Source organism: Heterodontus francisci, chromosome 9 (assembly GCF_036365525.1).
Source record: "Heterodontus francisci isolate sHetFra1 chromosome 9, sHetFra1.hap1, whole genome shotgun sequence".
In the NCBI taxonomy this organism is placed as follows: Eukaryota; Metazoa; Chordata; class Chondrichthyes; order Heterodontiformes; family Heterodontidae; genus Heterodontus; species Heterodontus francisci.
This window is the reverse complement of record NC_090379.1, coordinates 20,996,855-21,016,037: the sequence shown is the minus strand read 5'-3', so window position 1 is coordinate 21,016,037 and position 19,183 is coordinate 20,996,855. Positions and strand designations below refer to the sequence as shown.

Sequence of the window (19,183 nt, the reverse complement as noted above, 5' to 3'; positions counted from 1 at the left end):
TAGGTTTTTGTGCTCTGAATTGGGACTTAAACCCACACCTTTTTGATTCAGAGGAGAGATTTCTAACTGAGCCATGGCTGACACTTCCACATAGGCAGGCTTCATTATAAATGTGGACATAGGAATTTACAGTAGAAATCGTGGACACAAAAGTGTAACAACACTGTGACAACAGGAAGTTATAGTTTATAGACAGGAAATATGTGCAGACATAAGATTTTGAATTTGCAGCATATTTGAAAGGAATAGCATTGTAGACCATCCAGCATGGGGTAAACAAGCTGTGTTACATTGAAGCCTTCTAATTTATAGCTGATACATTAGATTATTCCTATCTCGCAATGGGAATATCCAACATGTGATTGATTGACTTCTACTTTACATTAGCAGTAGTTATACCATGGCTGACATCATGGTCTAGAAATTCAATGAAGCCCAGTGTGCACCTCTCGCCATGTTGGTATAGACATCGAAAAGGCTTCCAGGACCTGTGCCTGAAACAAGCATTAGTACCTTTGACACAAAAACAAGAAATGCTGGATTCACTCAGCAGGTCTGGCAGCATCTGTGGAAAGAGAAGCAGAGTTAACGTTTCGGGTCAGTGACCCTTCTTCGGAACTGACAAATATTAGAAAAGTCACAGATTATAAACAAGTGAGGTGGGGGTTGGGCAAGAGATAACAAAGGAGAAGGTGCTAGTTCCTTTGTTTGTGCAAATAGGGGGTGTAACACCTTTTTGAGGCCCCCTTTTTAAAATTGGGCTGCCTTGAACACAGCTCGCACCAAGCTGGAGAATGTGATCTGTATACGGCTTAACAAGCATGTGGCCTGTGATTTAAATCACTGGATGGAAAATTCCAGGCAGCACACCACAATTTTCTGACAGCAGGTGGCACACGGAAGGCCTCAATGGTGGCATGGAACCTCAAAATATTTACTCTTTTTTTATGTTTACAACAGTAACCTGACAACAGATTTTTACTTGTTTTAAAGATAACCCCATTGGTATTAATTCTCTTCATTAGTTGACTCTGAAGAGGCAGATACGTATCTAGATATATGCTGGCAAGGAGTGACTGAGGACGATATCTGTAGCAAACCTTTGAGGACCAGATCAACAACCTACACTGAGTGTTGCTGCTTGTATGGAGAGGCCTGGGGCCTGCAATGTGCCTTTTGTCCTTCCAGAACATCAGGTAAGATTTTACTTATTCAATACCCATATTGTATGTAAATGCCAAATAAACACTAGGGGGTAAATCTTGACTTTGGTGGCACTGTAGTATTACAACACCAAACATAGCAGCCAGATTTTGCATTGAGAATAATTGTGAAGCTATTAGCGCTCACTAATAGCATAGAATAATAGAATGATACAGCACAGAAGGAGGCCACTCAACCCATCATGCCTGTGCCAGCTCTTTGGTAGAGCGATCCAATTAGTCCCACTCCCCTGCTCTTTCTCCATATCCATGCTGTTTTTTTGTCTTTAAATGTTTATTCAATATCTTTTTAAAAGACACTGTTGAATCTGCTTCCACCACCCTTTCAGGTAGTACATTCCATTATTATGGAGAAATTCAGACAGCAACTTCCGGAATAAGCAGTTAAATCAGTTAAACGTGGAAATCTAGAAGTTGTGATCTGAGTTACCCAGTTCCTCCACAGGCTGCACTGTAAGAGTACCTCACTGATAGACTCAACATTGAAATAAATGCGGTACTTACCCACTGGTTACTCACTATGCATGGCAGAAAAGGTTAGGCCTGGTACAGTCAGGTACAAGTGAATTTTTAATGGTGTGATCAACCATAATTACTGCCAAACAACCTCCTTGGCCCTTAAAATTTAATTTTACAAGTATGGAATCTTATTCCTTCAGAATTGAATTAGTGTTGGAGTTTTTTTTTTAAAAAGACCTGCATTTATATAGCAGCTTTTATGACCACTCTCAAAGCACTTTGCAGCCAATGAAGTACTCTTGTGAGGTTTGGTCACTTTTGTAATGTCGGAAACACAACAGCTAATTTGTGTACAGCAAACTCCCAGAAACAGGAACATGATAATGACCAGCGTAGCTGTTTTTGTGATGTTAATTGAGGGATAAGTATTGGCCAGCACACCGGGGATAATTTCCCTGCTCTTCTTCGAAATAGTGCCATGAAATCTTTTATGTCAACCTGAGAAGGCAGATGAGGCCTTGGTTTAACATCTCATCCAAAGGTTGCACCTATGACAGTGCAGCACTCCCTCAGGACTGCACTGGAATGTCAGCCTAGATTGTTGTGCTCCAGACCTGGACTGGAACTTGAACCTAGAACTTTCTGACTCAGAAGCAAGAGTGTTACCATCTGAGCCACAACTGCCATAATAAAACAATATTTTTTTTTACTTTTTCTGTCTCTTTTATCTCTCTTTCTCTTAATTCCATCTTTCTTTCCCAATCTTTATTTTGCTTTCTGTACATGATTTAAATTTATAATTCCTGCTCTGTACTTTCTGGTTTAATTTCTGCAGGGGCTAAATTGGATAGCCCCCGAAAACAGATACAGGGACTGCGATGCATGATTAACCCACGCCGTTGATTGAAACATAGGCACTGCACCAACTCCGTGCTGCCTGTTCAGTATATTAAGTATGCGCACAGCCAGCGCTGTTCATTGACTGCATGCATTTGCAGGGAGCCCAAAATCACTACTTCCCAGCATCACTTAAAACTAGCCAGTACTGCTTAAAGCCAGCCTGCACCTCTTAAAAGGGAGTTGCACTGTGACTCAAGTAGTTGCTGGAAATTGTGTAGGAAGTGAATGTATCCTGAGAAATAGTGAAGAATGGCACAACGTGGGAGAGACTGGGCTCCAAGGTCTTTGGACACTGCACTGAAGGTCTTGGTGGAGAAGAGGAAAGATGGCCTATGTCTGCAAGAGGCTGTCCAGAAACAGGATCAAAAGCAGTGGGTGCAGATTGTCATGGAGGTCAATATCAGGAATCAAGTCCTGAAGGCCTGGATGCAGTGCCTCAAGAAGTTCAGTGACCTCAGTGAATACATCTTCAAATGCCATATCCTATCAACTGCATTACTAGCCTCGACCACTGCTGAATTCACCACAACCCTATTACCTACCAGCTATCTCTATCAATCAGGACTCATACCTAACATTCATAGTTTCACCTCACCCTTATGCACTTAGCACTGTTGCAAGCCTCACATCCATATCTCACAGCTTGCACACACTGCCAGCAATTCAGCCATGACAACTACATTGTCCAAACAGATGGCATGACATGCACTGGCACACAACTATAAGCAGCAGGGGCTAATTGAAAGGGAACAAGCCTGTCTACATCTCCTAGTCTCCATGGAGGAGGTTGTGTTGGCCATTATTGGAACAGCCATTGCTGAAACCATGACCAAAGATGGGGCTGAAACTATGGGCTGGATTTTAAGAGCCCGCTGCCAATCTCGGCGTCGAGCTCAAAAAACGCCAAAGAGCCGCCATGATCATAAGCACAGTGGCTTATTTAAATGGCCAGGTCGGCCTGCCCCCTCCCCACAATGTCATGGAGGGGGTGGGCTGTCTGTACCCAGCAATGGCGCCAGTTGCCTGTGTTGCCGTTTTTAAAGGGCAGCCAGCCCTGCCGTCTAATTTAAATTTTTACATTTCTAACACCCCTTTCCTACCCCCCAATAATAATTACATTAACTATTTGCTCTTCCCCCCCAAAATACACCTTTAACATCTGACCTTTAGCCCCCCCCAAACTGCATAAAGTTTACAGTTCAACCCTTCCCACCATCCCCTACACCCATTACCTTTTTTTGACCCCGTCTCCCCCTGCATTGAAAACCTTAGCTCCTCTCCCCTCCCCACCAGTGTGGCGCCGCTTATCCCCAAATAGGGATTTGAAGGCATGGGAGTGCTGGCCACCACGCCTATGATTGCGGTGGGCCCTCAAGATCGCAGGTAAATGTATGTTAATTCATTCATTTTATTGATTTGAATATTTTAATTATGGTTCCGTCTCCCAGCAGTGGGCGGGCCGCCATGGAGCAGCGCCGGAGCTAGGATGATCGGGCCAGGCCTCATGGCATCGAGGTCCATGGCAGGCCTCATTTGGAGCCATCTTCAGGCCCCCACCACCGCCCCCCCCCCCACCCCAACCACAGAACCCAACACCTGAGGGAGAACAAGATCCAGCCATATAGAAGATGATAGTATCGTCATACCTTATCCTCCTTATGGCATCGCACATACCCCTTGTCTCACACACTCTTCTGATGTAAAAGCTGCAGATGGTTTAAGAATGCACCTCTTATTCCAATCCCCCTTCCCCACATCATCTCGTCCACCACTTCACCACAGCTTTATGCTTGTGCCTTTTTTCTTTCAGCTACCCAAGAGGTACAACCTGGCCAGGCAATGCAGGAACATCAACAAAAGAGTGAAGACAAAGCACTGTTACTTGGGGATGAATTTTACCAGTCCTTTGGGGATAGGCAGATAGGTGGGAAGGCTGGAAAAATGGCGCAGGAAAACATCAGGTGGCATGCACAACCTCTTCCCGCCGCCAGGCCATTTTGCCAGCGGCAGGAAAGCTAGCAGATGAGCCGCCCACAGAGAGTCCAATTGAGCCACTTAAGTGGCTAATTAAAGGTCACTTCCCTCCCTGTGGTCATTTTGCCAGCAGCTGGGGGGGTCCATCACCGTGTGGGGAGACCGTCCAGTGAAACTCAGTGGCCTCCGGTGTTGGGGCCTCTTTTTTGGGCATGCCTTGGCCCACGGAGGGGCCCTCTGTTGGCAATGGCCACCCCCGGCAATAGTGCTGCCTGCTCGCCAAGATCCTGCCCCCTACCCCTGGGGATGCCTACCAGGCCCTGGCTACCCCCAACCCTACTTACCCCTCCTTAAGGGCGCCAGCCATCAATGTGCCCTAATCCTGCAGGTGCAGCCCCAGCTGTGGCCACCATTAATGGTGGCACTACTGAGGCTGCCGAGCTGCTGGCCCTCTGATTGGCCTGGCACTATACCTAAAAGGGGCAGCAGCTACTATACCTAATAGGGACGGCAGCCCCGCCAACAAAATACAGCCCCCGGGTCCCGCCGGCTACCAAAGCGGGGTTGCTCCTGCTTTCAGCCCCAGCTGCGGGACTGCTGCCTCTGCTGAAAAATGCCGCGCTTGATTTCACACTTGCAGCCACCAGGTCATTCAGATACTAACACTAGACATATCGTAGAGGATGGATTAGAGGCTGGATCTGTATGTGGTGATACATCGGGTGCAAGTGTGCTGCAGCCAGGTCAAGGTGCAGACATAATGCAGGTGCTGGCTCGCCACTGCAGAGGACTCTGATGAGGACTTTGACAGGACAGCCTACAAGAGAACACTAATAGGTATACAAAGCAAAATACTTTGTCAATTGGAAAGCCTGCCAGAAAGCTTGCATTCAATATCAAGTGTGGAGGAGTCCAGCACATACTTGGCACATGCCTTTGTGCAGAGCTTGGAACCCATTCTTTCCAGCATGGAAATAGTGGCCAGCTCCATTCGCACATTTGTGGATTCAGCTGTGCAGTGTCTTGATGGTCAATGTTGCAACTTTCCTTGCAGAACAAGCAGCAGCCGCCCAACTTCTGAGTGCTGCATTGGAAGCTCAACTGCTCTCATGCAAGTTCAGCTCACTGCCATGCAAGCTCAGACCGAGGTCATAATGGCTGTGGATTACTGTGTTTAAAGGGTCTCAAAGAGTGTCACAACAGTTCTACAATCTGTCTTCCAACAGATTACTAGGATTGCTGAGGCACAGCCCTGGTGGAGTGGCAATGGCTTCATGAAGCACAAACCTGTTGTCCTTCCTCAGGATGGTAGCCTCCCACCTCTGCCACTTTGCCAGTGATCTTGCTGTTGTCTGTCAGTCAGCCTGCCTAGACTGCAGTTGCCCATGCTGAGATGGTTCAATGTCGAGCCAGGCTTTCTAAGTGCAGAGCTGCTCAAGAACGTCCTCCTGGACCATCTGCAGTATCCTCAACTGAAAGTCAACAGCCTCCCATCAGCCATGCTGCAGCCATTGGGATAGCACCAGGACAGGCAAAGGCATTAATGGAAGACAGGCACTCAGGGAATGCACAAAAGTGATTCGTTTACATTTATATGCAATATAGCATAATTTCACAGATAAATCGGTTTGAAATGTTTATTTTGTGCTGGCTTTTGTTTTTGAATTTTGGGAAGCAGACATTGTGATGGTCAGTGACAGAAGGAAGATAAGGTGAGGGATTGTTGACAAATGGAAATTTGGGGTTGAGGTTACTGGTATAACACTTGAATTAGCTCTTCACAGGCAGGAAGGAACTTTGTAGGTTGCTTCCTCCCTTCCTCCTCCACTTCATGCTCTTGATCCTCAGCTGCTCACCAAATAGCTGGTGGCAAGGGCTGTGCCCTCATGATGGCAAAGATGTGCAGCCTGTAGCAGACCACCACGAATCTTGACATGCACTCTGCTCAGTACTGCAGGGCTTGTCCAGAGCGATCCAGGTAGCAGAAGCATTGTTTCAACACGCCAATGGTCTTTGGTAGCATGGCTTTCATTGTATACATGCTGCCCACAAGTGCATGGGCTGGCACTGGAGTCATCAACCATGTCGTCAGCAGATAGCCCTTGTTGCCTATTATGCAGCCTTTGGTTGTCATGGTAGCTGAAGTACAGATGGCACAGCAGACTATCACAGAATAAAGACATCATGATTGCTTCAATTATATCAGAGACTGACCTGCATATTCACTACCTATGGTCACACACCAGTTCAACTTTGAGGGTGTAGAAACATTTTTGGCTCCAGCATAATGCTGAGTTGACCTGCATCATCCACAAAGCAATATGCATGCACTCTGTGGCACCCTGGACCATGGGGAAGCCTGCGAGCCTAGCAAAGCTGTGTTCTCACTCTAACTGCTGGTGCCTGGCAAGCGAGAATGAAATGTCGTTAGCTTTCTTTCAATAAAGAGTCTCAGTGATCTCGCTTACTCAACAGTGGACAGCAAACTGTGAAATGTTGCAAGTGTCTGCAGGTCCAGCCTGGAAGGATTCAAATGCATAAAAGTTCACGGTCACAGCCACTTTCACAGCCACCGGCAATGTATTTCGTGGCCTGCTCTGAGATTGCAGTTGTGGCTGCAACAGGGGACAGATTTCACTAAGGAACTGTTTATTGAAGCGCAGATGTCTCTCATATTGGGGCGAATTTTCTGCTCTTCCCTGTGGCAGGTTTGGAGGTGGGGAGAGCATAAAATCGAAGGAAGACCCCCGCCACCATCCCATCTTCACCAAGATTTAGCAAGTAATCCCCAATTAAGGGCCTTATCCCACCGTCGCCGCAATTAGCCGTACATCGGGCAGCCCTGTCACCACGTGGAAAGCACAGCAGGAAAAACCATGCAGGCTGCTTCCCAGCTCCGTGGGGGGCAGGGGGGGGGAGTGGTGGGAGGTGGGCAGGGGCGGGGTTACCTTGTTAAAAGGCACTTACAGCCTGAACAAGGGACATGGCACCAGGAAGGGGGGTTGCCACTGATGGCCAGCCCCCTGCCCTTGCTAGCAACCCCTCTACACCCCCCTCCCCCACGACTCCAACCCCGCGAGAACCCTTTCGCCCTGACTTACCTGTGGCCTGGGTCCAATGCTGCTCCTCTAATTGGCCGGCTGTTCTCCAAGGGCAGGACTTCCAGTGACGGGGTCCTTGATCCTGTGGAAGGCCCGCTGCTGTCCACTAAAGTGCCTGATTGGCACTAGATTTGGCGGGCCTTCCGGAGAAGAGGCGACGCAATGTTCTCAACTCACTTTTTCCAGATGTTGAGACCCCCATCACCAAGATAAAATCCCGGCCATTGTTTCTTTCTGAGAATTGCTCCCTGAACACCCTGGGCAGATATGGCCTACCGTGAAAGCCTTTCCTCCCCTGCCCCCAGCCCTCCTCGTAGCTGTCCTTCTCTGCATGGCCTGTTCATTTTCCCAGTCATGCTGTATTCCAAGGGGAATGTCTATTACTGGGCCTATGTCTGCGAACAACTGATTTGTGCAGAAGTCAGGAAAAAGTCCTTCAGCACTCGTAGACTTTTACAACTTGAAAGAACTATGGAAAGCACCAAACACTTGTGCAATCATGGTAACAACCAAGAGAAATCAACTAGCAGCTACCCTGTAAGTAGTCGATGATCCCTTTAAATTATGCTGATGGGGGTCCTTCCTGCTGCTTGTTGTGTATTCAGCTGTGCAAGGTTAAGAGGGTTGAGCTCCAAAAAGGCATCGCTAGATTCAAATTAGCGTTGCACACTGATTGCTGTCACAAACTGCCTGCTCTGCAAACATCCAGTGGGCAATAGCAATGCGCATACTAATGCCCTCACCAAGATGACGTCCATCGCAATTCATGGCAGAAGTGTGCATGAACGCATCGAACGCCATATTGGTCCCTGAACGGCACCCCTGGCACCCAAACAACGGGCGCTGCTCAGCCCAATTTTATGTTGAGCATTTCTCAGTGAGGATTCTTCAATTTGATTGGTTGAAGAACTTAAGTCTTCCTTGCCCTGCTCATAGAAGCCATTTGTCTCCTGACGTGGACTCTGCACTAGAACAGAACCTGGTAGAAGCAAGTCTATGCTCAAAAGCCCAATGTATTAATGTATCAAAATGTATTAATTCAAAGTAAGGCTCACAAAAATAAAACAATAGCCAGACGCATTTGATATCAAAGTTATCATAATGAGATAGCATAATGGAAGTATAACATTTTGAGTATTGCTGAAAATAGAGACATGTTGTTGAAGCTTTTTGTCTTGCACTCATCAGGACAATCTGCAAGAATACCAACGTAAGGGAAAACAACTTTATACTGCATGAGAAGAGAGTGCTGATTGGTTGGCAAGTGAACTCTGATAGGTAGAGGCATTGCCATGGAGAATGCACCAGTTTACGGTGACTGACAGTTAACTGCCAAGCTTTGTTTGAAATTTAAACCAGACAGCTTGACTCTGACTGGTCAAGGTATTGCCCTGAAGAATGAACCAGTAAATGGCTGTCACTTATTTTGTTTAGCTGAAACAGGTGCAATGTTTGAACATGTTCTTTCTGTCTGCAAAGAACAGGGCCCTGTGTATTAATATATGTAGCTTCCAGTACACGCAAATGCACTACACTGCAAGCTCTACTGACAATCTTAAATTGGTCGTCAGCGTAATTCTTAGCACACTGAGGATTATTTAGCAAATGTTGTCCAATCTCAGAATCACATCTAATGTTGGACACTATGTTTTGTGTTTTGCAAACTCGGGTTGGTTGGGTACGGCCTGTACCTTGCCCGTTGCAAGCAGAAGAAGAGACATGTTGTTTGATACGATCCGGTCTTTGGGATGTACGGTCTATATAGCTAGTATCACACTGGCATTGAAAATCATATATCACATTACTCATTTGTGTGATAGGCAGGACGTCTTTTTGACTTGACGGCAGCATCCTGTTAGTGGCGACCACCACACGTGTTGCTACTGCATAGTAGCAGCGTGAAAGAGCTAGCTTCACCTGTTGCTCAAATAACATTTTGATAACCAATCAGCCCCGATTAACACCCGCTCTTACTAATGCTTTGTCTTTCACTGCACCATTAACATACCATTTGCCTTTGCTGCATGACCTTCTGGTCAGTTATTCTCTGTGACCCTGTCCTATCAACACCTCTTTTGTTATCTCTTGCCCCACCTCCGCTTTACTTGCTTAAAACATTTTACATTTCTAACCTTTGCCAGTTCTGAGGAAGGGTCACTGACCTGAAACGTTAACTCTGCTTTTCTCTCCACAGATGCTGCCAGACCTGCTGAGTATTTCCAGCATTTCTTGTTTTTATTTCAGCCCCAGCACTGAATTGTTTGTGTTATTATAGTAGAAAAGTTTAATGCCTTCTTGCTTTCTTGCTTTTTTAATTTACTGGTTTTCTTTCTACATCATTATAGATGATTTTGCACAGCTTTGTAATATTCCTAGGATATTTAGCGATGGATCAACTGGGCTCCGTGATAGACCTGGCTATGAATATGGCCCAGAAACACCATCTTATGGTCAGGATTTCCAACGTGGAATTGGATCCTATGACAATTATCTTCAGCCTGCATATGGACCCTATGATTCTCAGCATGCGCCAGAATATGGACTGGGAGATCCATATCTTGGACCAAGATATGGCCAGAGAGATCCACAACCTGACTCAGGGTATGAACTGAGAGATCCTCATCTTACTGCTCAATATGGTCTGACAGAGCCCCGGCAAGGTGAACCATATGGATCAAGAAATCCACAACCTAGACCTGAGTATGGTTCTAGAGGATATTCACGCATTCCACAGTACCGTCCTCAAGAGCCTGCGAGAATCCCATTGTTTAGTAGCATTGACAATGGTAAGCTGTGATTCAGTTTATGTTTTATTATAATTAGACTTTTCTGGGAAATTATTGACATAAAAATATATTATAACATCTGCTTTATCCACAAAGGACATGTATGGCTTTTACCCAAAAGGCAAAAAAACCTGTGTGAAGGTGCAATTTTACAGTACATGATTATTTTAGTAATGACATGCTCCTTTGTGATATTAGAATACTTGAACTTGACCTAACATGAATGGCATGCCTTTGGTGATCTGGTTTCATTTCAGCTACGTAAGATATGTATAACTGAATTGGTCAAATGATTGCCCATCCCTAATTGTCTTGAGAAGGTGGTGGTGAGTTGCCTTCTTGAACTGCTGAAGTCCAATTGGTGTAGGTACATCCACAGTGCCAGGACTTTGACTCAGTGGCCATGAAGGAACGGTGCCATATTTCCAAATATATATATATATTTCCAAATCAAATACCTGCCTTAATAATAAATTTGCCGCAGCAAAGTCTCTTTATTCCTTATCAGAAGTGTCACTTATTGGTTCTGCTAATTTAGTACAGAGATATGAGTGGTCACATTGCCAGCATCACACAGTGCATAAGAAGTGTACAGTGTGGTGATATTGTTGTAACTCTTCCCTGGTAACTCATGTAGCACATGCGCTCACTATGCACAGTGCCCTGTGAAGGGGTATACTGACATGTGGGCAGGATATGCAGAAAATGTTAAAAGAATGAAAATAATTTTTACATAGTTGTTAGCCATTTAAAAGACTGTATGAGGGAATGAAATGCCAATCCAAAAGTCAGGGAAAGCAAACGCAAGGCGGAGAAATACAACATTCTGCGACACTGCCCTAGCATCGTGTCTGAAAGGTGATGAAGTGAATGTGTACAGTTTGAATGCAAGGAAGGTTGTTGTATTTAGGATTGCAGAACACTGTATCAAGCTTTCCTATATAATGCCCAAATTTGGAGGAAGATCTGCTTATGTGTGGGAAAGAAAGTAAATTCTGGTTTCACACCTATTTACCCTCGTCCCAGAAGCCAGTTCTAACCCAGGCACATCAACTTGGATATGTCTACACTTCACATGGGAGGGAGTCACTGAGTGCTGCTTCCTACAGCACAACCTTCAGACATGCTGTGATGGTGACCATAGTATTAAAATTTGTGTCGCTGGAACCTCCCAAGCCACCACCAACAGCATTTACCGCATCTGTGAGTCTTCTGTGCAGTGATACATCAAACATGTCACACCGCTCTTATTTGCTACTATTTGCTAGGAAAACAAGATCACTACTTTCCCTATGGAAAGTAGGCAGCAAATATGTGGTAAATGGCAAGTTTCCCAAAAAGTGCAGGGAATCATTGATGGTACACATGGCCACATCCAGGTCCCTAAAAACCACTATTTAATTCCATTGATGTATATGTCTCAGACCACAAAAACTGAATTGTGCACAATGCCTATCAGCAATCATGAGGTCTGGCAGCTGGCATTTCTCCGAAACTTATCATATAATGGCAGGCATCTAGCATGTTTCAGTGCATCATATGACTACTCCTGAAAAATTGAGCACAGAGGCCTGATCCATATAAAGTGTCAGAAGTGCTTAACCCACCTCAATGTGAGTGTAAGCATGCATGGAGCTAGGATTCTGTGCTCAAGCTGTAAGCTAGGCTTATGAGGCCACAGTTGTAATCCAAATTTGGTGATTGCTAATAATATGGCTTCAGTGCCACACTCTTGCCCAGTGCCCTAGATTCCCCTATATCTTGCCCTTGCTCCAGCAACCGAGGGTGGTGGTGAGGAGCAGACACCACTAAGTCAAATCCTATCTTCCATCAACATCTACACATAGATATTTCCTGAAAAAACTGAACTAGTACCCCAATCCTCTTCCCTGGCTTAGATAACTAACAAAACTCAAACTGAGAATTGAACCAGAAACCTTCCTCATCTGTATGTTAATGTCAGACTATACATATACCCACTGTATGCCTGTGCTGGGACGAGGGAGCAGTACCTCAGGACATGCGCGATGCCAATATCATCACCCTCTATAAAAACAAAGGTGACCGCGGTGACTGCAACAACTACCGTGGAATCTCCCTGCTCAGCATAGTGGGGAAAGTCTTTGCTCGAGTCGCTCTAAACAGGCTCCAGAAGCTGGCCGAGCGCGTCTACCCTGAGGCACAGTGTGGCTTTCGTGCAGACAGATCGACCATTGACATGCTGTTCTCCCTTCGTCAGATACAGGAGAAATGCCGCAAACAACAGATGCCCTTCTACATTGCTTTCATGATCTCACCAAAGCCTTTACCTCGTCAGCAGACGTGGTCTCTTCAGACTACTAGAAAAGATTGGATGTCCACCAAAGCTACTAAGTATCATCACCTCATTCCATGACAATATGAAAGGCACAATTCAACATGGCGGCACCTCATCAGACCCCTTTCCTATCCTGAGTGGCGTGAAACAGGGCTGTGTTCTCGCACCCACACTCTTTGGGATTTTCTTCTCCCTGCTGCTTTCACATGCGTTCAAGTCTTCTGAAGAAGGAATTTTCCTCCACACAAGATCAGGGGGCAGGTTGTTCAACCTTGCCCGTCTAAGAGCGAAGTCCAAAGTACGGAAAGTCCTCATCAGGGAACTCCTCTTGGCTGACGATGCTGCTTTAACATCTCACACTGAAGAGTGCCTGCAGAGTCTCATCGACAGGTTTGCGGCTGCCTGCAATGAATTTGGCCTAACCATCAGCCTCAAGAAAACGAACATCATGGGGCAGGACGTCAGAAATGCTCCATCCATCAATATTGGCGACCACGCTCTGGAAGTGGTTCAAGAGTTCACCTACCTAGGCTCAACTCTCACCAGTAACCTGTCTCTAGATGCAGAAATCAACAAGCACATGGGAAAGGCTTCCACTGCTATGTCCAGACTGGCCAAGAGAGTGTGGGAAAATGGCGCACTGACACGGAACACAAAAGTCCAAGTGTATCAAGCCTGTGTCCTCAGTACCTTGCTCTATGGCAACGTGGTCTGGACAATGTATGTCAGCCAAGAGCAATTCATTCCATCTTCACTGCCTCCGGAGAATACTTGGCATCAGGTGGCAGGACCGTATCTCCAACACAGTAGTCCTCGAGGCGGCCAACATCCCCAGCTTATACACACTACTGAGTCAGCGGCACTTACGATGGCTTGGCCATGTGAGCCGCATGGAAGATGGCAGGATCCCCAAAGACACAATGTACAGCGAGCTCGCCACTGGTATCAGACCCACCGGCCGTCCATGTCTCTGCTTCAAAGACGTCTGCAAATGCGACATGAAGTCCTGTGACATTGATCACAAGTCGTGGGAGTCAGTTGCCAGCGTTCGCCAGAGCTGGCGGGCAGCCATAAAGGCGGGGCTAAAGTGTGGCGAGTCGAAGAGACTTAGCAGTTGGCAGGAAAAAAGACAGAAGCGCAAGGGGAGAGCCAACTGTGTAACAGCCCGGACAAACACATTTTTCTGCAGCACCTGTGGAAGAGCCTGTCACTCTAGAATTGGCCTTTATAGCCACTCCAGGCGCTGCTCCACACACCACTGACCATCTCCAGGCACTTACCCATTGTCTCTCGAGATAAGGAGGCCAAAGAAAAAATTATCAAGACAGCCTGAAGGTCATCAGTTGAAGCCCTGCTGCAGAGACTTGAGCACATGATATAGGATGATGTTTCTGTGTAGCACTGAGGGGATTCTGTCTGAGAGATTGATCTCTCAGCTGTAGTATTGAACCAGGTAGGTCCTGGGAAGGGGGAAGACAATCAGGAGGCGAGGAGAGACAATTAGGAGTGGTGAGGGGGTAGGGGATTAGGGGTGGGGGAGGCTATCGGAGGTAAAAAAGGGAGGTGATCGAGAGAGAAGATCTAGAGGTGTGAAGGCGATTGGGAGAGAGGGAGAAGGTGATTGAGAAAGGGGGAAGACGATAGAGAGAGGAGGGAAGGCAATTGGAAGATCATTGGGAAAGAGGGAAGGCGATCGGGAGAGGGGACGAAGGCGATTAGAAGAGTCTCTACAGGGGAAGGAAGTGTTCTGGAAGGGACCGTAAGAACCAGACAGGGTCTTTGGAACCAGGAGGAACAGTTCTGTTTCTTCTGGCCCCCAGAAGAGAATTTTTTTAACTATATTTCCTTTCGCTTGCGGCATTGTTGGGAGTGACATTGAAGAGTCCTGAGCAATGTAGGCCTGATATCCACCCTCCCATCGGGGATGAATGTTCAGACTACTTCCTTTAATGGGTAGTAGGCCGCTAATTTACATATTCAAAGAACAATCTCCTGTTTTTCATCTTTGCCTGGGATGTCTAAAAAATGCATTTAGCAGTGGGACCAATGCCTGCTAAATTGGTATGCTTAGAAAAACAGTTGCAACTTCACTCCCAATTTCTAAAACCCCCTCCCTGTCTGCAGGCACCTCCTCCCCCCCCCCCCCCGCCCCCCCAACCCCCAAAACCCTAGTTCTCCCCCAAGTTCTTTGTTGAACAATTTAAATAATTTTGGTGTGATTTATTCTTTCTACCACTAGATGTCACTTCACATTGAGAAGAAATGGTAATTTAAAGAGGTATTCTGATCTTATGGATAGTTAAAATGAATGCTGTATTTTTCTCTGATTCAATACAATCTGCACACTGTGGTATGATTGTATCAAGGAGGAAACATTCCATGGAAATTTTCCAGAATTGTTTTCAACTTTATCAGCATTATTTCTAAGAACATGATATTCAAGGCACTTCTTTTGTTGCTATTTTTTCTATTGTTATTTTATAAAACATCCCTGCCAGAGAAAGATAAGTCATTTGTTCATTTATTTATTTGGTGGAAACATGTTTGATTAGGTGGAAAACATTATGGCTGGAATTTTACGCTACCCCAACGAGCCGGATGGTGGCGGGTTGGAGGGGGGGGGGGTGCCGTAAAATGGAGTGGGAAGCTCCAGGAGGCCTTCCCGCCCCACTTCTGCCTCCACCCCCACCTTTACGTAGGGTGGGGAGGGGGGCGATAAACAGACTGCCCGCCCCAGACCAATCAAGGCCCTTAAGTTGCCACTTAACGGCCACTTAAAGGCCTTCGCCCGCCTCCACACGGGTTTTACGCGTGGCAAGCGGGAGTCCTGGAGCCGGGAAAGGCCGCCTGGTAAAAGTTGGTGGCCTCTCAGCGCCCCAGGGGGTCCTGATAATCAGGCACAGGGTGCCCAATTGTGGGCCGCCCCCGATTTCCTAACCACCCCCAGGAACCAACATGCCCCCCTTCCCCCCAAACGGCCACCCTTGACTCACTAGGGCCCGACCGATAGCCCCTGGCGAGGCAACCAAAACTCACCTTAAATCCCGGCTCCTTGTCTTCCTCTGCAGTCGGCTGGGCTGCAGTCCCAGCAGTGGCCACCACTCCCACTGACCCGCTGACTGGTCGGCAGCTCAATGAGGCGGGACTTCCTCCCTCAAGCGGGTGGAAGCCCCACCTCGGAACAATTAAAGCCTGGGTACCCCTAAAATGCGGGACGGATCCCCAAACGAGGTGGAAGCGGGTTCACCACTGACATTTACGTTGGTGGCCAGCTCCCGCCCGCCCAACGTAAATTCCAGCCCTGTGTCTCATAAGAGGAACTTTTCTGTGTCAGTTGGTAAACCATGGTTCAAGTATAGATGCTGAAAAGAGACAGTTTAAAGTTAAAACAAAAACCATCATCTTTTTAGGTGGAAAAATTGGGCTAATACGGAGCACAATATAGATAGGAAGGAGCTTCAGGGTGTGAAGCAAGCTGTATTAAACTGAATGGATTATATGGTTTTGGGATTAGGAAGCAGGCAACAGGTAACTACAGAGGAAGTAACAGCCATAGAGTTAGGAGACAGTTGCCTCAAAGTAGAAAGCTTAGGTAATTAACAAGTAACACGCAATTGTAATTGTTGAATCTGTTAATGTTTACTTAATTTCAAATATTCTACGGATGTTTTTAATGTAACAACTAGGCCCTTGTCACTTCACATTGGGTCAATGTGCATAGCCATTGGTTCTTTAGTGGGAGGCAGTAGCAGAACCCAGCAACAGAGTGCAGGTCGGAATTCAGTGGGAGCTGGTATTGTCAGTTCAAAGATAGTATTGTCTAATCTAACTAGGAATGCCTGTGGTATGTTATTTGACACTATTCAATATTTTTGATCTTATTTTCTCAGATCGTTCCAGTAGCTTTGAAGGCTTACAAGCAGAAGAGTGTGGAATTCTGAACGGCTGTGAAAATGGGCAATGTGTTCGAGTGCAGGAAGGATACACCTGTGATTGTTTTGATGGGTTTGAACTTGATATGACAAAAATGACTTGTGTAGGTAGGTGAACTTTTGCCTCAGTATAATAGTTTCTCCCCACTTTCTTTCTGACACTGCTATCTCTGACCAGTAACTATTCTCCTTCAGTTGGGAGTGTGATCTGCATCCATCTACAGTGGTTTTTATCAGTTCTGCTTTGTGATCTATCTTCTGCCATATAGAACTAGTCCTCTCATTGCTAACACTGCCCCACAGGATGAATGCTGTTTTCTTCTGGTGAAGGGTCCCCTTGCGGAAGGTGAAAATCTGAACGAAAGGAAACCAGGCCGATTAAGAGGCTCCTGTACTGAGCTAATGAGACCTAAGAAAACTTTTGGTGGTACATGACTGAAAAAGATTATAAACCTATGTTGTAATGCTGATAGCCATATCTGTTGTTATGGTTATCTAGAAACTACCTGTGTGAGGGTAAACCCTAATTATCTGCCTGGATTAGATTTTAACCCATATCCTCTAAGTCAAAGGACCAAGCTCTGTCTAACTGCATCACCCAGCAAATTAATTGTTGAAAAGAAATACAGTGTTGGCTGATCTCAGCATTGGATTGATCGAGTTGAGGAAATTGATTTCAGCATCCCTAGGTTAGAGAGGGTTCAGGGTTTTCTCCTCCTGATCATATATAGGCATGAGGTGAGGACAAGATCAAGCTTGACCTGTTAAGTTCTTGCTGTCAAATAGCAGGCAACACTCTCTCCAAGGATACTCATCACAGGAAGCAGTCAATATTTCAGGAGCTAAAGGAAGAAAATTAATGACAAATAAAATAAGTGCATCCCACATAAATGTCACTCCATGATAACTAAAACATTATAGCTACAGGAAATCACGGGATATGGAGACAGGGTGGGAAAGTGGTTAAAGTAGAAGATCAGCCATGATCTAATTCAATTGAGCAGGCTTGAGGGGCCTCATGGCCTGCTCCTACTCAAATTTCTTATAACCTTACATACAAAATATTTCTCAGTGATTTGAAATAACTACTTATCCTCCTTACTGCATTTCAGATATTAATGAATGTGAGGATCTGAGTGACAGCATACCACTCTGCAGGAATGCAAACTGTGAGAACACAGACGGATCATATAAATGCATCTGTTTACCAGGCTACATGGTTTCCCAATATCCTAATGACTGTATACCGGAAACAGAAGCAGGACATCAGTAAGAATCTGAACACTGTCACCTGTGAAGGGATAAGGAAGCACTTGGTGATTTATTTTAAGGAAAATACGTGTTTATTCTGCTTGGGATTATCAATTTTGTTATATAAGTGAGAGTAACTGTTCAGTGACACACTAGGACTCTACCAATCCACCAGTCCAGCATCAATATCTATAAGTTATGTCTATAACTTTTAATGAATGGTTGATTAAATTTAAAATGATTCCATTTGAAAAAATTACAGAGGCAATACAAAGTGCATGAAGCATACAATGGGTTGCGACTAATAAGACAGTGTGAAGCCATTATGTTACTTAAAGACATCCTGAATAGCTTTGAAATAATTGACACCAAGATAATGATAAATATCTTCTAGTAAAAGATAAAAAAAGTTGTTGCTTATGACACTTTACAATGAAGTATTTGTTATTTTAAACAGGACAAAATAATAGTAAGGATAGGTAATGCTCACAAGCCTACTGTTTTTAAAATAAAATGTTTTCTATTTTTAAAAAGTTCCTGTGCATTTTGATGCACGTGCTATATCCAGGTTTTCAAAAGAAGTATAATTAGATGTTCAAGGACCAAAAGATCAGGGAGATAGAGAAAATATAGTGCAGTACTACTGATCTGCCACTAGATATCTTTACACATGACAATTATTCTTCGGTATAGCATAATATAACAAAATGTAGCTTCTAATGGCACAAAAATCATTGAAGCCAATTTTGGCTTTTGAGGCATGCCAGCCACTACAAAATCCCACAGTGACAAGGCGCCCATCATTTTGAGGCGCTGGCCATGATTTTGAGGCATTGGCCTCATTCATATTGGGCCAGAAGCTGCAGGGCACCAAATGGGCAGCTTGTCTGATTAAGGCTGGCCATCAAGGTGGTGGGGGGCAGGGTGGGGGGGAGCGATGATTGAGGAAGGGGGTCCCAGGCTATTTTGTAGGGCCTGGATTTCACACTGAACCTTGGCTTGGCCTCTTATACTCATCACCATTGGCAGTGTTTGGAGCGTGCACAGCATAAGCTCAGCCATTTCCAGCCTAAAAGGCAATCAGGATGCTTACTTACATATTGAAATAAGCTTGTAAAAGGTGGACGCTTTTGGGCATCCAATGGTAGACCATTTTCAAAACGGCATTGGACACATCATTGGTGTTAATTGGGTGGTAAAACTACTGTTTTATGGCTCTTAATGCCAGGTGTCACAAGTG

General features: G+C 45.5%; 1 protein-coding gene across 4 annotated transcripts in view; it reads left to right on the top strand.

The window, feature by feature from the left end:
* The window catches only part of LOC137373618 (latent-transforming growth factor beta-binding protein 2-like), a 773,188-nt gene extending 754,349 nt beyond the window's left edge, over positions 1-18,839 (top strand). For all 4 annotated transcript variants that reach the window (XM_068038663.1, XM_068038661.1, XM_068038660.1 and 1 more), the window contains 4 exons: positions 1,026-1,196; positions 10,003-10,443; positions 16,651-16,800; positions 17,805-18,839. In XM_068038663.1, coding sequence (XP_067894764.1) covers positions 1,026-1,196; positions 10,003-10,443; positions 16,651-16,800; positions 17,805-17,965 — 923 coding nt within the window. In that variant the 3' untranslated portion in view covers positions 17,966-18,839. The remainder of the gene's footprint in view (positions 1-1,025; positions 1,197-10,002; positions 10,444-16,650; positions 16,801-17,804) is intronic.
* Positions 18,840-19,183: the final 344 nt, after the last annotated feature.